This window comes from Engystomops pustulosus, chromosome 3 (assembly GCF_040894005.1).
Source record: "Engystomops pustulosus chromosome 3, aEngPut4.maternal, whole genome shotgun sequence".
Classification (NCBI taxonomy): Eukaryota; Metazoa; Chordata; class Amphibia; order Anura; family Leptodactylidae; genus Engystomops; species Engystomops pustulosus.
The window spans coordinates 191,448,084-191,473,118 of record NC_092413.1 but is presented as its reverse complement, the minus strand read 5'-3'; the positions used below and the strand labels follow the sequence as shown (position 1 = coordinate 191,473,118).

The following is a 25,035-nucleotide window of genomic DNA, read 5'->3' as shown; positions in this document are numbered from 1 at the left end:
AATCAGAAGACTGTGCCTAATTCAAATCAAACCCCTAATAAATTTTCCCACTTCGGTGTTTAAGGTGGATATGTGTGTCACTAAGAGCTAAACACAACGGTCACAAGTCTCCCAGCAAATTCCTCACAATATGGTACTAGCTGCACTACTAGTGGCAGCAAGCCTAGCCACAAGCAAACCAAAAAAAGTAAAATATAACGCTATTGTAGGCCTAAATAAGCCGTTGGGGTTCTTCTATGGCTATTTTCTAGTCTACACTGAAAGCACACTGCTTTGCCAGATTACTTTGAGTTATAAAAAAAAATAAACGTACAAAAATATAAATCAGCAGACTGTGCCTAGTTCAAATCAAACCCCTAATAAATTGTCCCACTTCGGTGTTTGAGGTGGATATGTGTGTCACTAAGACCTAAACACAACGGTAGCAAGTCTCCCAGCAAATTACTCACAATATGGTACTAGCTGCACTACTAATGGCAGCAAGCCCAGCCACAGGCAAACCAAAATCAAAGTAAAATAAAACGTTATTGTAGCCCTAAGAAGGACTGTTGGGTTCTTGTAGAATCACTCCTGCCTAACACTATTCTAATAGAACACCCTAACGCTTTCCCTGACCAGCAGCAGCTCTCTCCCTAGCGGCATCCAGACAGAGAATGATCCGAGCAGCGCGGGCAGGGGCTAGTCTATTCCAGGGTCACCTGATCTGGCCAGCCAACCACTGCTATCGACGTGTAAGGGTACCACGTCATGCTGGGTGGAGTGCAAAGTCTCCTGGCTTGTGATTGGCTCTGTTTCTGGCCGCCAAAAATCACAACGGCGGGAGATGCCATTTTCTCGAGCGGGCGAAGTATTCGTTCGAGCAACGTGCAGTTTCGAGTACGCTAATGCTCGAACGAGCATCAAGCTCGGACGAGTATGTTCGCTCATCTCTACTCCTGACATGTAGAGGACACTATTCGCAACTACCACCTTGCCGATGTGTTGGCAGGGGTATTGCATATATATACCACAGAAAATGGGCAACACTGCCATTTAATTTTACAACATACATGTCGGTATGTCACGGGGAGGACGCCGCCGCCTCACGTGCAACTGTACGGGTTAATTTAGCCTACTCAAACTTGCGCTCACCTTTCACTCAGGACTCAAATTGAGCATAAATCACACCTCATACAGCTCCAGCACCCCTGACCCACTGCCACCACTTATTGCATTTATACTGGGACCAATATGTATCCCACTCTACATCAACTCTTGCTTCTCAAGCAGTCACCTTGTTACACCACTAGACATGCACACTCAGCACTTTAGCAATCACACAGCTAAGCACACTTCACAAGGCTATGAGTTCGCAGAGCATACAGGGACCAAAATTAAAGTGAAAATCTTTAATTACAAAAAGTCGGTCAGTGCATAAAAAGATATTAAAAACAAAAGAATTACAAAATAAAATGACACAAAACACGGCAAAACAGTTATAAAATAAAAAGGGAGAAAAATAACAGAAACGTACAACTTAAAGTAAATCCTGATCCCCTAGAGGTGGGAGAAATGAGGAACTCACTCATCTTGTCAAGCAGCCCCCAAAATGTGAACACCAATTCCTGTATTTCATATTGTTTTATATCTTCTCAGTTTGGTTCAGGTTTCAGAGCCTCCCATTCATTAATTAGTCCACAGAGTCATTCAGGATTGGGCAAAGTTTTAATGAGGGGGGAGAGTCCAGGAATATTTAAACTGTTCTTTGTTTCCAAATCCCTAGATTCAGGGGTGGGGGTAGGTGCAGAGGAGAGGTGACCAAATGGCTTTTGAAGTCACCACAGAACATTCTGCAGGTCAGAGTTTATCAGGTTGTAAGGATCTCCAGGATGTTGTAAACGAGGCCTGGACGCTTCAATGGATGCCAATTGCCATAAAGTTCAACAAAGATAGTAATTGCCCAATAGTTCAACAAATCTCACACATTCAAGAATAATATCTCCTTGACACGGTACTTTGTTCAAGTTCTATGTTTCGGATCTTATCAGATTCCTTTCTGAAGCTTTACCATTTTATAGTTACCAAAGTTAGTTGGTAGTTTGTACAATTAAATTACATTGTTGTAACTTGAAGCTGATGGGCCCCAGTGCAAAGTTGGTCACAGGCCCCTGACTATAATGAATGGTATATACTACTAGATTTCTCATATGGGAAAGTGACTCCTTATGGGCCCCTAAGCCTCTTGAGCCCAGTTGGACCTGACAATTTAGTTAGTTTTCATCAGAATTTTGGGTTACAAATACACTAAAAACTAAACAGTATATACATACAACAAAAAATAGCCGTTCACAGAGAGTGTGAAGTTCAGTGTCTAGGCATTTCTCCATATGTGGATGGGCAGTATTGTTTGTGAAGATGGTCTGCTAACACGTTACTACCAGGTACCATTGTTACTTGTCCCTTATTCATGGAGTTCCATAGATGTAACCCAAAGGAGTCCATGAACTCAGGTAATTGATCCCATACCTGGTAGTACCTTCTCCATGCCCCATCGGGCACCGGGAAAAAACGTTGGGGATTGAAAATCGTAATGTTTCCACACATGGTATCTTCTTTCTCATTAAAGTATGGTATTTTGCAAAACGTCTTAATAATACGGGTAACAAGAATTGGACCTTGTTGTCCCCATATTTTGCTATCGTACTTCTGCACAAAGTCCTCCATACATTTTTGGGTAAAAGGATGATGAGGAGAAAACCCAAAAATACCATTGCCGGTGGATGTTGAGTGTTCTGATGCCAGGAAGTCCTGCTTAGGGATGGTTCTTATGGAGATGACATCTGTATCTAAATAAACTCCACCGTATTTCCAGATCAGAGCTAATCTGCAGCCATCAGAACTGACATGAGTCCAGTAACTCTCCTGTTGTGGATTAATCTGAAAATATAAAAAGGAACTTTTAGTTGACTGACAATTTGAAATGATTGTTATTACTACTGGACTACTGATGTGCATTTTCATGAATCTACCACCAGGAAATCTACCATCAAAATCTATGATAAACTTGAGGAATTTTGACTGTGATAATTTTCATATATTTCTTATCTATGTCCTCTTTCATCCTAAGATCAACTTTTAAAATTATACTAATGAGCCAGGAGGACTCCAGAGGATGTTACTACAGTCCCTCTGTGCCGCAGCTTCATAGGCTGTTACACTGTGCAGGACACTTCCCCTCTCCTACCCTGTGCTGAAACTTCCTTTGCTGCTGTGAGATCACAGCAGGCAGAGGGAGGATGGAAGTGCTAATGGAACAGAGGGGAGGTAGAGATAGTGTAACAGCTTTGCCCCTCAGAGCACCTTTGGCTCATTAGTATAATTTTAAAAGTTGATTTTTGAATGATGGAGGCCATAGGTAACAAATTTATGGATCTATGAGTAGGTGTCCCTGGTTTATCATGCTTAATTTTAATGGTTGATTTCCTCTAAGGGCGAGTGATTTTTCAGCAGACAACGTCACTAACACCTTTGATCAGTGCTGAAAACATGAGTGTTAACTGTTTAAGTGTGAGAGGAAAGAAAGGCGAACAAGGAGAGACTGGGTAGCGCTCATAGAGTAGTAATTTTTTAGTAAAACATAGCTGGTGATGTTTACAAGTGATCAAAAGGACTGAGGCTCACCAGATGTAGTTGTGCTAGATTAGGCACAACACTAGTTATCGCTCAGTTGTATTGGTAGGGGTGCTGCCCTCAGATAGTGGATATCGAGACGCGGTTGCCAGGACGGTCAGGATAGGGGTAAGACGTGGTGGGTTGGATACTTTCTGATGTGGCGCACACTCAGGTTCAGAAGGATACGTCATATGAGGTAAAGTGAAGCATTTATTGGTAATCTCGGGACACAACGCGTTTCGGAGTATCAGGGACTCCTTTCTCAAGTGAAATGAGACTAAAAATAGAGTTTACATACATACAGAATTGACATAGAGACAGGGTAAAAGGGCATAAATTTCATATAAAATACGTTAAAATATACATTAAAAAATATATTTTTTAAAAATAAAAATTATACAATTGTATGTCGGTATAGTGTAGACCATGCGATAGCGATGGAAGAAAAGGGTAGATGGATGTGAAAAAGGAGGGTCTATATACTCATATATGGGGGATAATGATTGTGAGAGTGTGTCTAGGAAAGGGGTACAATTGTAGAGGAAATAATGGAAATATGAGGTAGATGTGGAAATAGTTGATATTAAATTGCAGGTTACCTTAAGGATAAAAGGTGATACATTCTGTTGAGGGAAGACATGAGTAGTTAAAAATTGCCAGGCAAAGATCATAAGTGAGTAAATGGCTCACAGGGTTGGTTAAGAGAGCTAGTAGAATAAAACTAAATAGATAAATAAGTATGTCAATGTGACAGATTTTGCTGTAGATTTGATTACTATAAAGGAGAAGGCAGAGCTATAGCTTACCTGTAGCGCGGGAGAAGCGTAGTTCTATCCCGGTGGCTGACAGGAGACTAGGGGACGCCAGGGTTAAAAATGAAAGGGAGGGGAGGAGCTCGCGCCAAGGGAGAGCTGGGCGTGTGCGCTCACTGAACAGACACCAATAATATGTCTGCCGGGATCAGTTACGACATCTTCGGTTTGGAGCATGCGCAGAACGCGCGGCAAGGGACAGCCGGCGTACGGAGTGGTGAGCGATGTATCCGAGTCGGGGCATGCGAGCGGCATGTCGCGGAAGTCGGAAATCGGTAATATAGACATGTGATGGACTGTTGTATGAATTGGTGGTCATATAGACTTAAATGAATCTTATAAATGATAAGTTTGTGATGGATATTGACTGTGTTGGGGAAGGGTGTATAAGTAATAGTATAACTGAGGTTGTGGATGGGAGTTAGAATATATAAATTATATATATATATATATTGATATATTAATATATAAAAATAGCAAGAAAGTGTGGTAGCATAACACATAATCCATATACAATTTGAACATTAAAAGTATAAGAGAATTACAGAATAAAAGCAACGGTATTTGAGAGCCTATGTTATTCATTATACCATAATATTATATCATCATAGAATGTTGTACATAAGATAAAAATATAAATGTGTGGTTTATTTGAGAACTGGTATTACTAATTGGGGGTATTATTAGGAAGGATAAGGGATTATGTGGAAGATATGGAATTGGATTGATGATGTATATTTAGAAATGGTTTTCCAGGGATTCGTTAAGGCCATATGGGGTGAGGCAGTTGATCTTAAAGATCCAAAATGTCCCCCTTTGGCATAATTTTTTGAAACGGTCGTGCCCATCAGGAATCTGTTCAATGGGTATTATTGTGTAGGAGGTGACATTTTTCTGGTGGTGTGTGAGACCATGTCTTGAGACGCTATGTTTAACATAGCCATTAGCGGTGTTGCTTCTATGACTGTTCATACGGGACTTTAATTGTTGTACAGTGCGGCCAACATATTGGAGGCCGCATGGACATTCCAGTGCTGGGCTGGCTGTATACTACTGGCGGCAGGCTGGGCTCGCTGTATACTACTGGGGGCAGGCTGGGCTGGCTGTATACTACAGGTGGCTGGCTGTATACTACATGGGGCAGGCTGGGCTGGCTGTATACTACAGAGGCAGGCTGGGCTGGCTGTATACTACTGGGGGCAGGCTGGGCAGGCTGTATACTACTGGGGGCAGGCTGGGCAGGCTGCATACTACTGGGGGCAGGCTGGGCTGGCTTTATACTACTGGGGGCAGGCTGCGCTCGCTGTATACTACTGGGGGCAGGCTGAGCTGGCTGTATACTACAGGGGGCAGCCTGCGCTGGCTGTATACTACTGGGGGCAGGCTGTATACTACAGGGGGCAGAGGTATAAACAAAAACCAGCTCACCTCCCGTTATGGCATGCCGAGCGAGGCACGGGCCTCCCCTCTGCTGGGGTAAAGTATCCAAAATATACGAAAAAACGGCTCAGCCAAGCTCCAGGCAATTCATTTGAAATCCTTTATTCGTGCAACATTAATGCAACATCCACGATGCGGGGATACAGCAACCGCTAACGCGTTTCGGGCGGGTTAACCGTCCTTAGTCATAGCTAACACACAATGATCTGACAAACATTAAATAGTAAAACCAAGCCACTAAACCCCGCCCCCAAACGGAAGTCAGTTTACAATCAAGGCCCCGATAGAAACACACACTGAGCATCAATACATGCTATAATTGCAACATGGTAAGTAAGCCGCTGTTAAATATAATAATATGACATAGCAATAGATATAAATACTGTGCATCTCATTATCAGGTAGCGTGTAGTAGCGTGTCACTCGATCGTAGGGTCATGTGACCACGCCGTCTCCATGGCGAACTGCATCGTCTTCTCGGCGGATAAATTGTGCGTGTCTCGTGGAAGGAATAACGTGACCGCGCCGTTTCCATGACAGCTTCGTCAGCTGACAAGTAGTCATGGACACAAGACGCCTAAGGAGAGTGAAGAGGAAATGCTCATTCGGCATCGCCGCAGAGATCTGAAGGCGCTTGGAAACCGTGGACTTGTATTCAAAATCAGGGTCCGGTATGCGGGATCAGGGCAGCGAGGCCGAAGGCGCTTCTTCTTAGGTAAAATTTGGTGGGGTGGGCATCTAAAATGCCTCAACACCAACACATGTAATTTGAGGTTTACTTACACGATGGACCCTAGTGAGATTGTGTTCCTTGATTTGCATTTGTCAGGCATGCCGGGGTATAGGATTGACTCTACCACACATCGAAAGCCCACTGCGGGCAATACTATTTTGCATGCTAGTTCACAGCACCCCTTGCATACAATTCAGGCAATTCCTGTTGGTGAACTGACACGTATTAGACGTAACTGCAGCACAGATGAGACATTTAATATGGAATCTTCAAATGCCTGCAGGAGATTGAAGAAGAGGTGCTATCCAAACTGGTCCCTTAAACGGGCTTACAGTAGAGTCAAAACAAAAGATAGACAGACACTACTTTTTCCACACAAGGATGATACATCTCTGAATAGACAAGGCTCCACATTTTCGAATTCCACCCCTACTCTGGTACTCCAATATAGCCCACAATTCAAAGCCATTTCAGAGATTATCCACCGACATATCCCATTATTACATTCGGATCCTATTTTGGAACAGATTTTGAACAAGGGCTGTAGGATTGTGTCAAGAAGGGGACACAGTTTGGGTAACTTGCTGTCACCATCGCTTTTTACCCCCAAGGCAAAACACACATGTTTATCCACACAAGGTTTCTACAAATGTGGGTCAACTAGATTGTACAACTTGTAAATTTGCCCTGGACAAGACCAAGTTTTTTACCGACAGTAGTGGTCAGAGACGGTACCCGATAAAAGGCTTTATCAATTGCAACTCTAACAACGTAGTATATATTATATATTGCAACGAGTGTAATTTGATCTATGTGGGGCAAACCATGCGTAAATTTAAAACAAGATTTGTAGAGCATCTATATGATATTTCTAACCCGTTGGGCCGTAATTTGTCTGGTGCTTCAAAGCACTTTGTCCAGACACACAAAAGGGATGTAAGCTCTCTGCAAACATTTGCCTTCGAAAGGATGACTAAACGTATTAGAGGGGGCAGTATGACATCCCAGTTACTCAACAGAGAGGCATATTGGATGCTCACCTTGGAAACTTGTTATCCACAGTGAACTCATGTATCACTATTGAGCCCCCTTCCTACTCTAACAAGCATGTTTTATATATATATTATTGTGACCCATTAGTCTTACTTACCTGTTCATGTTGTTCTCCTACCTCTGCCCCTCCATTTTGTACGAGCCCTTTTCTTGTTTTTAATACTTTTGAATATGTCATAATTTTAATTTTTCCTAGCCACTAAAAAAATTTTTTCTTTGCATTTTAGATGCCCACCCCACCAAATTTTACCTAAGAAGAAGCGCCTTCGGCCTCGCTGCACTGATCCCGCATACCGGACCCTGTTTTTGAATACAAGTCCACGGTTTCCAAGCGCCTTCAGATCTCCGCGGCGACGCCGAATGAGCATTTCCTCTTCACTCTCCTTAGGCGTCTTGTGTCCATGACTACTTGTCAGCTGACGAAGCTGTCATGGAAACGGCGCGGTCACGTTATTCCTTCCACGTGACACGCACAATTTATCCGCCGATAAGGCGATGCAGTTCGCCATGGAGACGGCGTGGTCACATGACCCTACGATCGAGTGACACGCTACTACACGCTACCTGATAATGAGATGCACAGTATTTATATCTATTGCTATGTCATATTATTATATTTAACAGCGGCTTACTTACCATGTTGCAATTATAGCATGTATTGATGCTCAGTGTGTGTTTCTATCGGGGCCTTGATTGTAAACTGACTTCCGTTTGGGGTCGGGGTTTAGTGGCTTGGTTTTACTATTTAATGTTTGTCAGATCATTGTGTGTTAGCTATGACTAAGGACGGTTAACCTGCCCGAAACGCGTTAGCGGTTGCTGTATCCCCGCATCGTGCATGTTGCATTAATGTTGCACGAATAAAGGATTTCAAATGCATTGCCTGGAGCTTGGCTGAGCCGTTTTTTCGTATATTTTTTACTACAGGGGGCAGGCTGGCTGTATACTACTGGGGGCAGGCTGGTCTGGCTGTATACTACAGGGGCAGGCTGGGCTGGCTGTATACTACTGGGGGCAGGCTGGGCTGGCTGTATACTACTGAGGGCAGGCTGACTGTATACTACTGGGGGCAGGCTGGGCTGGCTGTATACTACAGGGGCAGGCTGGGCTGACTGTATACTACTGGGGACAGGCTGGGCTGGCTGTATACTACTGGGTGCAGGCTGGCTGTATACTACTGAGGGCAGGCTGACTGTATACTACTGGGGGCAGGATGGCTATATACTACTGGGGGCAGGCCGGCTTTATACTACTGGGGACTTGCTGGCTATATAATACTGCGGGCTTGCTGGCTATATACTGGGGGGGGGGGTCTGTGATCAATGCATTTCCCATCCTCGGCTTATACTTGAGTCATTAGGATTTCCCAATTTTTGGTGGTAAAATTAGTGGTCTCAGCTTATGCTCGGGTTGGCTTATACTCAAGTTTATATGGTAATTCAGAACATTTTCCGACTTGCTTTATACAAATCTTTCATATACTGTAGTGTAGAATGATAACGTAAATCTAATGGACTTAAAGTTTCCATCATTGTACGCTTGCACCTCATTCGTTAGGCTTCTGTTATTATTGTTTCCAAGAAACCTGAACCAAAACTAAAAAAAAACAAAATCTAAAAAAATGAATGAAAAAAGATGCCCCGCAAGAAGCTGACGAGCGAAACCCAGGGTCGGGTAATGATTTGGCATCCTTGTGGATTTGTTATAGCGCATTTTATCTGATGTTTTGTGAGTAGAATTGAAAATAAATGATTGAATTGGTGGAATTGTCTACACTATGTCCGTATATTTTTTCTCTATATAGCAGGATATGCTACTAGGAGAATGTTAAGGACTAACATCCAAGCGCGTTAATGGTTCAACAAGTCAAGGGACTCCATTGGAAGATATACATGTAATACGTATGAATTTGGAATAAAACTGAAGGACTAGAAGATTATAGTCATACTACTTAAGATATGAGATAGGTTATATACCAATTTCAAGGACATTTTAACCAACATTGGTTTGTAGCCAATAGATTCATACCCAGATTTAATTTAATTTATTTTTTTAAAATTAAATTTGTTGTAAAAAAATATTTCTTTATCACAATTTTCTGATAACTGTAACATTTTGCATTACGGTGTAAAGAGCTGTAAAAGATGGACTAATGCTGCACTAAAGTAAGCAGCTCCTAGCGCTACCACATTACTAGCAGTGATAAACCTTCCAATAAAGCTAGCAAACACTGCACTAGTCGCATAAAAAATCTTATCGGAATAGACCCTGAGCGTTTCTTTGGGTCAGATTAACAAGATTATTAACGGATTAAATAAGATTATTTGTTTAATACAGTTAAACGGAAACGGAGAAAGCCTGACAAATGCAATTCATATACAAGTCTGTATACGACCCTATCAGATAATGAAAACATACAGCCCCAGGCAAGAGAAACCCAAAAGCAAAAAGCTTCTTTTTTAGAACCAAGGAAAGATCAGAGTTCTGCAAAGGACATGGATGGAAAAGTACAAATAAGAACCAAAACCAAGCGAAAAAAAGAAATAATGGGGATTCATGAAGGTACGGACTTGATTGTTAATGTGTCCTCTAGGGTTCTGTCTGATTCTGAAAAAGAGATTTTGAACAAAAGTTTAGGCTTTGTACCTACATATGATATACAAAAATTTGTCTTTATGGCCGTCTTCCATGGCTTTTGCAGAAATATTAGAAGTAAAATGTTTTTTGGTATTAATGAAAATATGAATGGGAATGTTCAAAAAGGTTCCCAGAAAAACTTAAAATGCGGAGTTCAATTGATCCAGAAGTAGCATGTAATGCTTTAGAATGTTTGCAACAGGTGGTTAGTCGTGAAATATTAGAACAATGGGATAAAGTTAAAAAAAAGGTAGTAGACAAAATATTACAAATGCTCAAAGGGAAGATATTAAAGCTATTAAAAACTTGTCTGGTGATGATACTATCATCATTAAAAAAGCGGATAAGGGGGGGTAGGGGCCACCGCAGTGTGGGATAGGGAAATTTATATACAGGAAGCAAAGTCACAGCTATCTGATCATAAAGTATATTGTAAATTGGAATCTGACATTTGACGGATGTCACTCTGTTTTGTACTTTACATATAAAGAGCCTCTATACCAATATTCCAACTCAGGAGGGACTGTAAGTAGTAAGGGGAAAAATTGGGGGAGGATCCCAAGTTGTCTAATGCCTTTATCAACTTCATTATGAATTTGTTGGATATTATCCTTAATAGGAACTACAGGCGGTCCCCTACTTAAGGACACCTGACTTACAGACAACCCATAGTTACAGACGAACCCCTCTGCCCACTGTGATCTCTGGTGCAACTCTCTAAATGCTTTACCATAGTTCCAGACTGCAATGATCAGCTGTAAGGTGTCTGTAATGCAGCTTTATTGATAATTCTTGGTCCAATTACAGCAAAAATTTTGAAACTCCAATTGTCACTGGGGCAAAAGAAAAAAATTTGTCCAGAACTTCAATTATAAAATATACAGTTTCGACTTACATACAAATTCAACTTAAGAACAAACCTCCAGACCCTATCTTGTATGTAACCCAGGGACTGCCTGTATTTCAGATTTCAAGAGGAGCATTACTTGCAGCTACATGGGACCTCTATGGGGTCCCCTTTGGCTCCAAGTTTGTCTATGTTTGAGGATCAGTACCTCTCCGGACCTCTACGGACACACCCATCTTGTCAAAATTTGTCTAAGGTATGTGGATGATGTGTTTCTGTGCTGGAGAGGTACAAAAGATGAATTGGAAGAATGGATCGTGTATCTTAATTCCTGTCATGAATTAATTGAATTTTCAGCTGAGGTTCAAGAGAGTCAAATTTGTTACCTGGACGTTCAGGTTATGTCAGAATGTGCAAATTGCTCTGATGGGATCTGGTTTCAGGTTTCTTGCTGCAAAACCACACCCAGATCTGCCTGTGATTAAAAGGTCCATTTCTGATCCTGGGAAAGCTGGGTGTGTCTTTGAACTCATTTTGTCTGCAGCTGCGGTTTAAATGATGAGCCAGTCAGTGCTGGAGGTAGTGTCCATTACTGCTTTATATTCTGCCCAGCCCCTTCATTGGGTGCTGGTTATTCAGTATCCTGTGTAATCTAGTGTTTTTGCTTTTTTCTTGCTATACTATGTATCGACTTCTTCTTTGCCAACTGACCATTCTATTTTGCTATACAATTCTTTACCTTTGCTGCCATCTTGGTTTTGACCCGGTTGCGTCTAATTGTCTGTCTGTATCTGTTGTTTGTCCATCAGTGTTGTATATCTCCTGGTGTTATCCCACCTTCCCTGTCTCAGACTTGTGCTAGTATTCTGTGCACCAGTGATCACTTGTCAGTGCGGTTTATCTGCTTTAGGCAGGGCCTTAGCCCGCAGGGACGTCGCAGGGTGAGTTGGCCACCACTTACGTAGTCTGACAGCTAGCGCCAAGCCTGGTTGTGGTTGCGTAGTTGCTGTACAGGTACTGACAGGTTAAGAGACAGATGGATGGCACTGTAGCCACAACCGTATATTCTAAGCCGACGGATCGTAATAATTTGTTAAACAGGAGAAGCTTTCATAACCCACGAGTGTTTAAAGGGATCCCTAAAGGCCAGTTCGTTAGAGGCCAAAGAATCTGTAGCTCTGATGAGGATTACCAGATTAACAGGAATAAACTAATAGAAAAATTCAAGGAAAAAGGTTATGATAGACTAGAGTTAGAAAAGGTGGGGGAGGAAGTTGGTAGAACACCTAGAGAAGATGGAACAGGGATTAAAGAGAAAAATAGACCAAAAATTACTGTTTGTCTCTATATATAATAAGCATGCTGAATTAAAAATACAAAAAAGAAAAAATGGTCTTTATTAACCCCTTCCCGACATTTGATGTACTATTACTGCATGGCGGGAGGTGCGTTCCCGCAAATGCAGTAATAGTGCGTCAAACTTCTGGTGCCGGCTCCTGAATGGCGTGTCAGGGGAATTTAACTGGAATCCTCCCCCCTCCCCCGCGGCGCTTACTGGGGGGGGGGTCCGTGGCTCCGATTGCAGCCCCGGGACTGCCAGTGCCCGGGGCTGTGCGATCTCCTTCCCGGGGAGCCGGGTCCTGCCTTCTCAGTGACACACTGAGCATAGTGTATTACACTGTATTAGGTGAAGAATAGCTTGAACAAGCGATCAGTGGATCGCTTGTTCAAGCTAACCTGTAAAAGTAAAGAAAAAAAGTTAAAAACACTAAATAAACACACTTTTTAATAAAAAGAATTAATTAAATAAAGTTAAAGTCCCCTAAACACAAACATTCCCTATACACATCTAATAAAGTAAAAAAACCTGAAAATCACCAAAACCTCCCACACATTTGGTATCGCCACATCCGTAACAATCTGTACAATAAGTCAGAAACATTATTGGATCCGTATGGTGAACGCCGTGAAAACAAAACCCGAAAAACTCGACAAAAATGTAAATTTTCATAAAATCCCTTCACAAAAATGTTCCAAAAAGTGATAAAAAAAAAGTTATGTGCACCAAAATGGTACCACTGAAAAGGACAACTCAACACATAAAAAATAAGCCCTAAACCAGCTCTGTCAACTAAAAAATATTAAAGTTATATCTCCGAAAAGATGGCGATGTAAAAACAAGTGAGATTTTCTTTATATTCGTTTTTTTCCTGTAAAATTGTAAAATATATAAAAAACTATATAAATGAGGTATCGCCGCAATCATAGTGATCTTTAGAATAAAAATATTATAGTATTTTTAGTGTATGGTGTACGACCCCCAAAATATACAGAAAAAAAAGAAACCCAAAATTGACAATTTTCTTTTCCTCCATAGAGTAAAGAGTTAATAAAATCTCATCAAAAAGCTACAGACCCACTAAAAAGAAGTATTTGTAAAGTGCATCTCATGTCCCTTATATGGCCAAATTGTAAAAAATAAAGATTGTATAGCCATTATAAAGTGACAATGCATAATCTGTTCTGAATGGCGCAGCTCCCCCTCAATGCCCTGGTGTGTGCCCATACAGCAGGTTACCACTACATATGGGGTATTGTTATACACGGGATAGATTGGGTATCAAATTTTGTGGAGCGTTTTGGTATTTTATCCACTGAGAATTTGTACATTTCATGAAAAACACATTCATTTAGCCAAAAAAAATTTAATTTCGAAATTGCATCCAATTTTGTTTTAACCCCTGTAAACCAATTAAAGGCTTAACAAACTTCATAAAAGGTGTTTTACGTATGTTGAGGGGTGTTCTATGATGGAGTAATTTATGGGGTTTTACTTTTATTTAGGCCTCTCAAAGTGACTTCAAAACTGAGCAGGTCCCTCAATAGCAGGATTTAGCTTTTTTTATGAAAATGTGAAAAATTGCACCTGACGTTCAAAGCCCCTTAACATCTTACAAAAATATGTATAAAAAACCATGGATACATAAAGTAGACATTCGGTGAATGTTAGTTATTAAATTTTTTGGTGTTATGACTCATGTGTGGAAAAAGTAAAATATTTTGAATTTCGAAAATTGAGAATTTTTCCAAATTTTCACCAAATATCTGATTTTCTCATAAATAATTGCAAAACATACCACCAAAATTTTTTAACTAACATGAAGTACAATGTGTCACGAGAAAACAATTTCAAAATCACTTGGATATGTTAAAGCGTTCCAAAGTTATAACCACTTATAGTGACACAGGGCAGATTTGAAAAAAATATCAACCAAAATTTGGACATTTGTTCAAAGAGCCTCCTAAATGTATTTATTGTAAAGGAAAATCATTGGTGAATAATTTGGTTCGGGCAGATTTGAGAATTAAAAAGATTTCAAGACTGAATTTTTTAGAAGTAAAAAATAAGGAATAGAGATGAGCGAGCACTAAAATGCTCGAGTGCTCGTTTTTCGAGACAAACTTTTCCTGATGCTCGAGTGCTCGTCTCGAATAACGAGCCCCATTGAAGTCAATGGGAGACTCGAGCATTTTTCAAAGGGACCATGGTTCGGGAATAAAATGTGTTATTTAATTGAAAAAGAATGTCTTCTGATAAGTTAGCAGATGTATGCAAACATCTGAAATCTATTCTTCACTGTTCCGCGCGTATATTATCTCCCGACAAGTAAGCAGATGTGAAGAACAGTGAAGAATAGAATAAAAACAATGAACACAGGATCATTTAAGTGAAAAAACGCAGTGAAGAACACAGTGAAGAATAGATTGCAGATGTTCTGCATATTTGCTTACTTGTCGGGAGATACGCTGTCCCGGGATCCGCTCCTCTTCTTCCACTGAAGTCTCCGTGCTGCCCCGATGTCTCCATGTGCTGCCCTGATGTCTCCATATGCTGCCCCGATGTGTCTCCGTGCTGCCCCGATGTCTCCATGCGCTGCCCCGATGTCTCCATGCACTGCCCCGATGTCTCCATGTGCTGCTCCCCGGTGTCTTCATGTGCTGCTCTCCGGTGTCTCCATGTGCTGCTCCCCGGTGTCTCCATGTGCTGCTCCACGGTGTCTCCATGTGCTGCCCCGATGTGTCTGCGTGCTGCCTCGATGTGTCTCCATGCGCTTCCCCGATGTCTCCATGTGCTGCTCCCCGGTGTCTCCATGTGCTGCTCTCCGGTGTCTCCATGTGCTGCTCCCCGGTGTCTCCATGTGCTGCTCCACGGTGTCTCCATGTGCTGCCCCGATGTGTCTGCGTGCTGCTCCACGGTGTCTCCATGTGCTGCCCCGATGTGTCTGCGTGCTGCCTCGATGTGTCTCCATGCGCTTCCCCGATGTCTCCATGCGCTGCCCCGATGTTTCCATGCGCTGCCCCGATGTTTCCATGTGCTGCTCCCCGGTGTCTCCATGTGCTGCCCCGATGTGTCTCCGTGCTGCCCCGGTGTCTCCGTGCTGCCCCGATGTGTCCATGAGCTGCCCCGATGTCTCCATGCGCTGCCCCGGTGTTTCCATGTGCTGCTCCCTGGTGTCTCCATGTGCTGTTCCCTGGTGTCTCCATGTGCTGCTCCCCGGTGTCTCCATGTGCTGCTTCCCGGTGTCTCTGTGCTGCTCCCCGGTGTCTCTGTGCTGCTCCCCGGTGTCTCTGTGCTGCTCCCTGGTGTCTCTGTGCTGCTCACCGTGTTCTTCAATGTGTTCTTCACATACTATTTTGTTCGCACCGTTTTGCGCGTATCTTCCGACAAGTAAGCAGATGTGCCGAACATCTGTAATCTATTCTTCACTGTGTTTTTCACTGTGTTTTTCACTTAAATGATCCTGTGCTCACTGTGTTCACTGTTTTTATTCTATTCTTCATTGTTCTTCACTGTGTTTTTTAAATTAAATGCTCGATCTCGAGCAGGGGAAATACTCGTCCGAGCAACGAGCCGTCTCGAGTACCTTAATACTCGAACGAGCATCAAGCTCGGACGAGTATACTCACTCATCTCTAATAAGGAACCTTTCCTTGCTTATCATGCCAAAACTGTAACAATATCGTAAAAGGGGATAGGATTCTACATCCCACAAAAGGGATACCCATCCCTATTAAGGGTTGGTTTACATTTAATACAACAACATTGTGTACATGCTTAAGTGTCCATGTGGACAGGCGTATGTGGGACAAACCCCAAGACAAATCAAAATACGCATTAATGAACGCAAATCAGCAATCAGTAATTACAGTAAGAAGGTGGAACTAGAAAGTATCTTGACAGATAAAGAAAAACAAAAGGAAATTTGGTGAAACTACCGTGGCCCGTCATTTCTTCCAGTCCAGACATAATGGGGCTTGTTTACTAAGTGTCCCGCGGCCGTACTATGTCATTGATAGTACCGCTTCTATGCCATTTATCACACAATTTTTCATTGCCAATTGTTTTTAAATCTTTTTGTCCCGAAACATCACATGATGTGCTGGATGCATCCTCCTTAACCCCTTGCCGCTCTGCGTCCGATATATCAGCTCAAGATCTGAACCAGGATCAGGACACACAGGGTGCCGGCTATAACTAATAGCCGACACCCCAGTGTAACACCCGCGGTCAGAATGGGCTCCGATCGCGGGTCCTTAACCCATTAATTGCCGCAGTTAGCGTGACCACGGCATTTAACTTCCCTTTGGGGATCTTTTCCCCACGATCACCCCCCCCCCCCGCACGCCATCTTCAGGGGGCGCCAATTGTTGCTATGGCAACCCTGGGGTCCGATCAGGACCCCGGAGCTGCCTGAAGGCACTGCCTGAATGATGCCGTCTATGACGTCATCTTAAATGCATAGGCTGACACTGCTAATACCCTGCAATACATCAGTATTGCAGAGTATTATCATGAACAAGCAATCAGATGATTTCTTATTCATGTCCCATGGTGGGAACAGTAAAGAAGTGAAAAAAAAATCTTATTCAATAAAAATGAAAGCAATAAATCAATAAAAATGCCCATAACCCCATAACATATAAAGAGACATATAACACTAAAAAAAGTCTAAATCATAAAACAAACGGCACATATGTAGTATCAACGCGTCCATAACAACCCGTAGAATAAAATTATATCATTATTAGAGATGAGCGAGCACTAAAATGCTCGGGTACTCGTTATTCGAGACGAACTTTTCTCGATGCTCGAGTGCTCGTTTCGAGTAACGAGCCCCATTGAAGTCAATGGGAGACTCGAGCATTTTTCAAGGGGACCAAGGCTCTGCACAGGGAAGCTTGGCCAAACACCTGGGAACCTCAGAAAAGGATGGAAACACCACGGAAATGGACAGGAAACAGCAGGGGCAGCATGCATGGATGCCTCTGAGGCTGCTTAATCGCACCATTATGCCAAAATTATGGGCAACAGCATGGCCATGACAGAGTGACAGAATGAAGCTAGATAGCATCTAAAACATCCAATAATTGACCCTGACACTATAGGGGACGGCATGCAGAGGCAGCGGCAGCAGCGGCAGGCTAGAGAGTGGCATGGCGACATACCCTAAATGGACTCAGGCTTCAAACCAATGGGTGGCAGAGAGGAACCAAAGGAGGTGAGCAAGAAGCGCTCAAATAATATCGGTACATGATAAAAGTTTGCCAGTATATTTTGTGGATTACACAGCAGGGTGGCGACAAAGTTAACATGGAAGCCATGAAAACAATCCAAAATTCTGCCTGACACAGCTCGTTTGATAAGGGGACCATGTATGGAGGCAGTGAACTAGTAGTAGATTAAAGGTGCTGCAGTTAAAACTATGTTAGTTGGATCTTGGCATGGAGCTGGCGCTCCGCTGCCAGGCGAGCTTTCGCCAATCCAAGCCCCTGTCTCTAGGCTACTCCCCAAACAGCACTTCTAAGAACCTTTTGTATAAGATCAAGTGTAGTAGCGTTCTTATAAGTTTGGGATATGGCGGGTGAGGGGAATGTAAACATCTGCGCAAGAAGCGCTGAAATAATATCCGTAAATGAAAAAAGTTTTCCTGTATATTTTGTGGCTTACACAGCACGGTGGCGACAAAGTTAACAAGTTTGATGTGGAATGCCCTGTAATAGCTCTTGGGCGGTGTGCCTTTTATCACCTAGGCTCAGCAGTTTGAGCACCGCCTGCTGTCGCTTAGCGACGGCACTGCTGCTGTGCCTAGAGCTACCGACTGATGGCGCCATGCCCACGGATGGTAATTCGGAGGAGGAGGAGGTGGAGGAGGGGTGGGAGAAGGAGGCATAGTAGGCCTGAAACACCTGGACCGAGGTAGGCCCCGCAATCCTCGGCTTCGGCAGTATATGACCAGCCGCAGGGTCAGACTCGGTCCCAGCCTCCACCAAGTTAACCCAATGTGCCGTCAGCGATATATAGTGGCCCTGCCCGGCAGCACTCGTCCACGTGTCCGTGGTCAGGTGGACCTTGTCAGAAACGGCGTTGGTCAGGGCACGGATTATGTTGTCTGACACGTGCTGGTGCAGGGCTGGGACGGCACATCGGGAAAAGTAGTGGCGGCTGGGGACCGAATACCGAGGGGCGGCCGCCGCCATGAGGCTGCGAAAGGCCTCGGTCTCTACTAGCCTATAGGGCAGCATCTCCAGGCTTAGCAATCTGGAGATGTGCACATTAAGGGCTTGGGCGTGCGGGTGGGTTGCACTATATTTGCGTTTCCGCTCCAGCGTCTGGGGTATGGAGAGCTGAACGCTGGTGGATGCTGTGGAGGATCGTGGAGGCGACGATGGGGTTTTTGTGGCAGGGTCCTGGGAAGGGGGCTGACTATCAGCTCACACAGGGGAAGGAGCAGTGGTGTGCACGGCCGGAGGTGAACGCGCTTGTTGCCACTGAGTGGGGTGTTTAGCATTCATATGCCTGCGCATACTGGTGGTAGTTAAGCTATTAGTGGTGGAACCCCTGCTGATCCTGGTTTGGCAAATGTGGCACACCACAGTCCGTCGGTCATCCGGTGTTTCCTTAAAGAACCTCCAGACTTCTGAAAATCTAGCCCTCGCCGCAGGAGCCCTCGCCACGGGAGCTTCACTAGTTGACACATTTGGCGCTGATGCACCAGCTCTGGCCCTGCCTCTCCGTCTGGCCCCACCACTGCCTCTTCCAACCTGTTCTGGTCGAAGACTCTCCTCCGTCTCAGAAGCACTGTGTTCACCCGGCCTCTCAACCCAGCTTGGGTCTGTCACCTCATCATCCTCCGATCCCTCAGTCTGCTCCCCCCTCGGACTTCCTGCCCTGACAACAACTTCCCCACTGTCTGACAACCGTGTCTCCTCATCGTCGGACACCTCTTTACACACTTCTTCCAGTACGTCAACAAGGTCATCATCACTCACAGACTGCGACTGGTGGAAAACCTGGGCATCGGAAAATTGCTCATCAGCAACCGGACAAGTGGTTTGTGACTGTGGGAAGGGTCCAGAAAACAGTTCCTCAGAGTATGCCGGTTCAAATGGCAAATTTTGCTGGGAGGGGGCAGACTGGGGGGGAGGAGGCTGAGGTGCAGGAGCTGGAGGAGTACCAATTTCGGTGACATGGGTGGACTGCGTGGAAGACTGACTGGTGGACAAATTGCTCGAAGCATTGTCGGCAATCCACGACATCACCTGTTCGCACTGTTCTGGCCTCAACAGTGCTCTACCACGAGTCCCAGAAACTTCAGACATGAACCTAGGGAGTGTAGCTCTGCGGCGTTCCCCTGCTCCCTCATAAGCAGGTGGTGTCTCACCCCGCCCAGGACCACGGCCTCTGACCCCTGCAGTAGTTGGACGCCCACGTCCCCGCCCTCGTCCTCTACCCCTAGCCCTCGGGTTAAACATTTTGAAAATGAGAGTTATAACTTAAATTTTTTTTTTAACTTTTTTTTGTGTTTTTTTTTTTGTGTGTGTTTTTTAGTTTTTAAAACCAAACGATGCTATCCTATTGCTATGGCTATTTTCTAGCCAAGTATTAAGGCACACTGCTATGCCAGATGAGATGACGCTGAGTTATTAAAAAAATAAACGTAAAATAAAAAAGGAAATGGCAGACTGTGCCTAATTGAAATCCAACCCCGGGCCCTAATAAATTTTCCCACTTCGGTCTTTGCGATGGATATGTGCGTCACTAAGCGCAAAACACAGTGGTGGCAAGTCTCACTTCAAATTGCTCACAATTTGCTAGTAGATGCACTGCAGCAACTACAGCCACCAGCAGATCAACCAGAAATCAAATATATATAACGCTACTGTAGGCGTAAGTAAGCCGTTTGGATTCTCCTATGGCTATTTTCTAGCCAAGTATTAAAGCACACTACTATGCCAGATGAGATGACGCTGAGTTATGAAAAAAATAAACGTAAAATAAAAAAGGAAATGGCAGACTGTGCCTAATTGAAATCCAAACCCGGGCCCTAATAAATTTTCCGACTTCGGTCTTTGCGATGGATATGTGCGTCACTAAGCGCAAAACACAGTGGTCGCAAGTCTCACTCCAAATTGCTCACAATTTGCTAGTAGATGCACTGCAGCAACTACAGCCACCAGCAGATCAACCAGAAATCAAATATATATAACGCTACTGTAGGCGTAAGTAAGCCGTTTGGATTCTCCTATGGCTATTTTCTAGCCAAGTATTAAAGCACACTACTATGCCAGATGAGATGACGCTGAGTTATGAAAAAAATAAACGTAAAATAAAAAAGGAAATGGCAGACTGTGCCTAATTGAAATCCAACCCCGGGCCCTAATAAATTTTCCCACTTCGGTCTTTGCGATGGATATGTGCGTCACTAAGCGCAAAACACAGTGGTCGCAAGTCTCACTCCAAATTGCTCACAATTTGCTAGTAGATGCACTGCAGCAACTACAGCCACCAGCAGATCAACCAGAAATCAAATATATATAACGCTACTGTAGGCGTAAGTAAGCCGTTTGGATTCTCCTATGGCTATTTTCTAGCCAAGTATTACAGCACACTACTATGCCAGATGAGATGACGCTGAGTTATGAAAAAAATAAACGTAAAATAAAAAAGGAAATGGCAGACTGTGCCTAATTGAAATACAACCCCTAATAAATTTTCCCACTTTGGTGTTTGAGGTGGATATGTGTGTCACTAAGAGCTAAACACAACGGTAGCAAGTCCCCCTGCTAATTCCTCACAATATGGTACTAGCTGCACTACTAGTGCCAGCAAGCCCAGCCACAAGCAAATAAAAAAAAAAGTATAACGTTATTGTAGCCCTAAGAAGGGCTGTTGGGTTGTTGTAGAATCACTCCTGCCTAACAGTAAGCTAATAGAACACCCTAACGCTTTCCCTGACCAGCAGCAGCTCTCTCCCTAGCGGCATCCAGACAGAGAATGATCCGAGCAGCGCGGGCAGCGGCTAGTCTATCCCAGGGTCACCTGATCTGGCCAGCCAACCACTGCTATCGACGTGTAAGGGTACCACGTCATGCTGGGTGGAGTGCAGAGTCTCCTGGCTTGTGATTGGCTCTGTTTCTGGCCGCCAAAAAGCAAAACGGCGGGAGCTGCCATTTTCTCGAGCGGGCGAAATACTCGTCCGAGCAACGAGCAGTTACGAGTACGCTAATGCTCGATCGAGCATCAAGCTCGGACGAGTATGTTCGCTCATCTCTAATCATTATTAAACCCGCACAATAAACTAGAAAAAAATTGGGATTTTTACCTATTGAATCCCTCAAAAAATGCTATAAAAAGTGAACAAAAAAACATATGTACTCCAGAATGAAACTGTTGCAACGTACAGCATGTCCCGCAAAAAGTAAGCCATCAACCAGCTCCGTAGCCAAATAAGTAAAAATGTTATGCCACTTGAAAGACAGCAATACAAGAATGATAGATTTTTCCCCACATTAGGGCTTTATTTGGCAAATTTAGTAAAACAAAAGAAAAAATATTCAATTATGCGAACATTTTATGGCCTTTAAAAGGGACCAATGAGGAAACTAAAATCCTGGCAGCTGCAGGTCCCTCCTTCGCTCCTGCACCTAACTGTGCGCCCATAAAACAAGTAACGGCCAAATGGGGGGGGGGGGGGGTTTCTCTGTACTTGGGAGAAATTGCAGGTGACTGGTCCTCTTTAAACAGATAATTGCTAAAGGAGACAGAGGTATAAACTTTAAGGTTTACTAGGGGATCTTTATTTCTGCAGTTTTTTCTTTTATTTTTGAGACTTTTCAATGACACTTTTGTTGTCTTCTCTCAAGTACACCTTTGCATTTTGTGCAGTGCGCCTTATGTATCTTAGTTTGCTCAACATTTGCCTTATGTATAATTTTGTTCTCAATTTTTTGAGTCTTTTCAGGCGCAAATAGGCACCTGGTCCAGGACAGGTACAAAGAAAAGATTGTGTCCAGCAATAAATTCCAGTACTGCATGGGGCAGGATATGACATTTTTTCTTCCTTGGACCCTATTTTAACATGTAAATTATAATTAAATTAAACTATACTTTAAATGATTAAAATTTTGCACATGAAACTCATTTCATTTATTGGTTTTCTGGCCTTATTACACGTGTATATGTAAATTCCAGATTAAGTACATTTCAGGATGTGGTCACACGTAGCGTTTGCATTGTGTTTTCAAATGCATTGCAGAATCGCATGCTCCAACAATAAAGAGACACATTTTCAAACCAACCAAATGCATGGTAAGATATAGAACACATGCATTTCTGTGATGCTTTAAAAAATGCATTACAAAAGCTATGTGTGAGTGCACCTTCAAATGTCATTATCTCCCTGGCCACAGCCTGAAATCCAAAGTCTACAGTAAAGTCTACTCCTGTATATAATCCCCTCACATGGCTTGTGTCCTCTCCTGTATATAATCCATCACATGGCTTGTGTCCTCTCCTGTATATAACCCCCTCACATGGCTTGTATCCTCTCCTGTATATAATCCATCACATGGCTTGTGTACTCTCCTGTATATAACCCCCTTTATATGGCTTGTATCCTCTCCTGTATATAACCCCCTCACATGGCTTGAGTCATCTCCTGTATATACCCCCTCACATGAGTTGTATCCTCTCCTGTATATAACCCCCATCATATGGCTTGTGTCCTCTCCTGTATATAACCCCCTCACATGGCTTGTATCCTCTCCTGTATATAACCCCCTCACATGACTTGTATCCTCTCCTGTATATGACCCCCTCACATGGCTTGTGTCATCTCCTGTATATACCCCCTCACATGAGTTGTATCCTCTCCTGTATATAACCCCCATCATATGGCTTGTATCCTCTCCTGTATATAACCCCCTCACATGGCTTGTATCCTCTCCTGTATATAACCCCCTCACATGGCTTGTATCCTCTCCTGTATATAACCCCCTCACATGGCTTGTGTCATCTCCTGTATATACCCCCTCACATGAGTTGTATCCTCTCCTGTATATAACCCGTCACATGGCTTGTGTCCTCTAATGTATTTAACCGCCTCACATGACTTGTGTCCTCTCCTCTATATAACCCCCTCAGGTGGCTTGTGTCCTCTCCTGTATATAACCCCTCACATGGGTTGTATCCTCTCTTGTATATAACCCCCTCACATGGCTTGTGTCCTCTCCTGTATATAACCCCCTCACATGGCTTGTGTCCTCTCCTGTATATAACCCCCTCACGTGGCTTGTGTCCTCTCCTCTATATAACCTCCTCACGTGGCTTGTGTCCTCTCCTGTTTATAACCCTCTCACATGGCTTGTATCCTCTCCTGTATTTAACCCCTCACATGGCTTGTATCCTCTCCTGTATATAATCCCTCACATGGCTTGTGTCCTCTCCTGTATATAACCCCCTCACATGGCTTGTGTCCTCTCCTGTATATAACCCCCTCACATGGCTTGTGTCCTCTCCTGTATATAACCCCCTCACATGGCTTGTGTCCTCTCCTGTATATAACCCCTCACATCGCTTGTATCCTCTCCTGTATATAACCCCTTCACATGGCTTGTGTCCTCTCCTGTATTTAACCCCTCACATGGCTTGTGTCCTCTCCTGTATATAACCCCCTCACATGGCTTGCGTCCTCTCCTGTATATAACCCCTCACGTGGCTTGTGTCCTCTCCTGTTTATAACCCTCTCACATGGCTTGTATCCTCTCCTGTATTTAACCCCTCACATGGCTTGTGTCCTCTCCTGTATATAACCTCTCACATGGCTTATGTCCTCTCCTGTATATAACCCCCTCACATGGCTTGTATCCTCTCCTGTATATAATCCCTCACATGGCTTGTTTCCACTCCTGTATATAACCCCCTCACATGGCTTGTATCCTCTCCTGTATTTAACCCCTCACATGGCTTGTGTCCTCTCCTGTATATAATCCCTCACATGGCTTGTGTCCTCTCCTGTATATAACCCCCTCACATGGCTTGTATCCTCTCCTGTATATAATCCCTCACATGGCTTGTATCCTCTCCTGTATATAATCCCTCACATGGCTTGTATCCGCTCCTGTATATAACCCCCTCACATGGCTTGTGTCCTCTCCTGTATATAACCCCCTCACACGGCTTGTGTTCATGTGGATTTGAGGCATTTACAACAAAAAGTCTCAAAAAAGCCAAAAATTGCACCTTCCATGACAGGAAAAACAAAAAATGTATCATAAAAAAACACATGATCATACATAGGGCGCAAAAAAAGACCTTCCAAGTGTCCCAATTATACATCAAAGAAATAAAACTATGAAACATGGCCCCCACTATCTGCTTATCATAAGTATCTTATACTTATAAGTATCACAATGAAATATGTCTGTACCTCATGGATCATAAACAATTTGGGGAAGCTTGAGTCACAATTTTTGTTTTATAAAATCAATGAGAAGTTCAGTGTAATGGGTTAAAATATGTT

General features: G+C 43.5%; 1 protein-coding gene across 4 annotated transcripts in view; it reads right to left on the bottom strand.

Moving 5' to 3' along the window:
• The window catches only part of LOC140122506 (alpha-1,4-N-acetylglucosaminyltransferase-like), a 142,574-nt gene that overhangs the window by 97,463 nt on the left and 20,076 nt on the right, over nucleotides 1–25,035 (bottom strand). For 2 of the 4 annotated variants that reach the window (XM_072143445.1, XM_072143443.1), the window contains exon 3: nucleotides 1,433–2,916. The exons of 1 other annotated variant lie outside the window; for it this stretch is intronic. In XM_072143445.1, coding sequence (XP_071999546.1) covers nucleotides 2,344–2,916 — 573 coding nt within the window. In that variant the 3' untranslated portion in view covers nucleotides 1,433–2,343. Of the gene's footprint in view, nucleotides 1–1,430; nucleotides 2,917–25,035 lie in introns of those variants that run through there. One more of the 4 variants, XM_072143444.1, reaches the window with a different exon arrangement.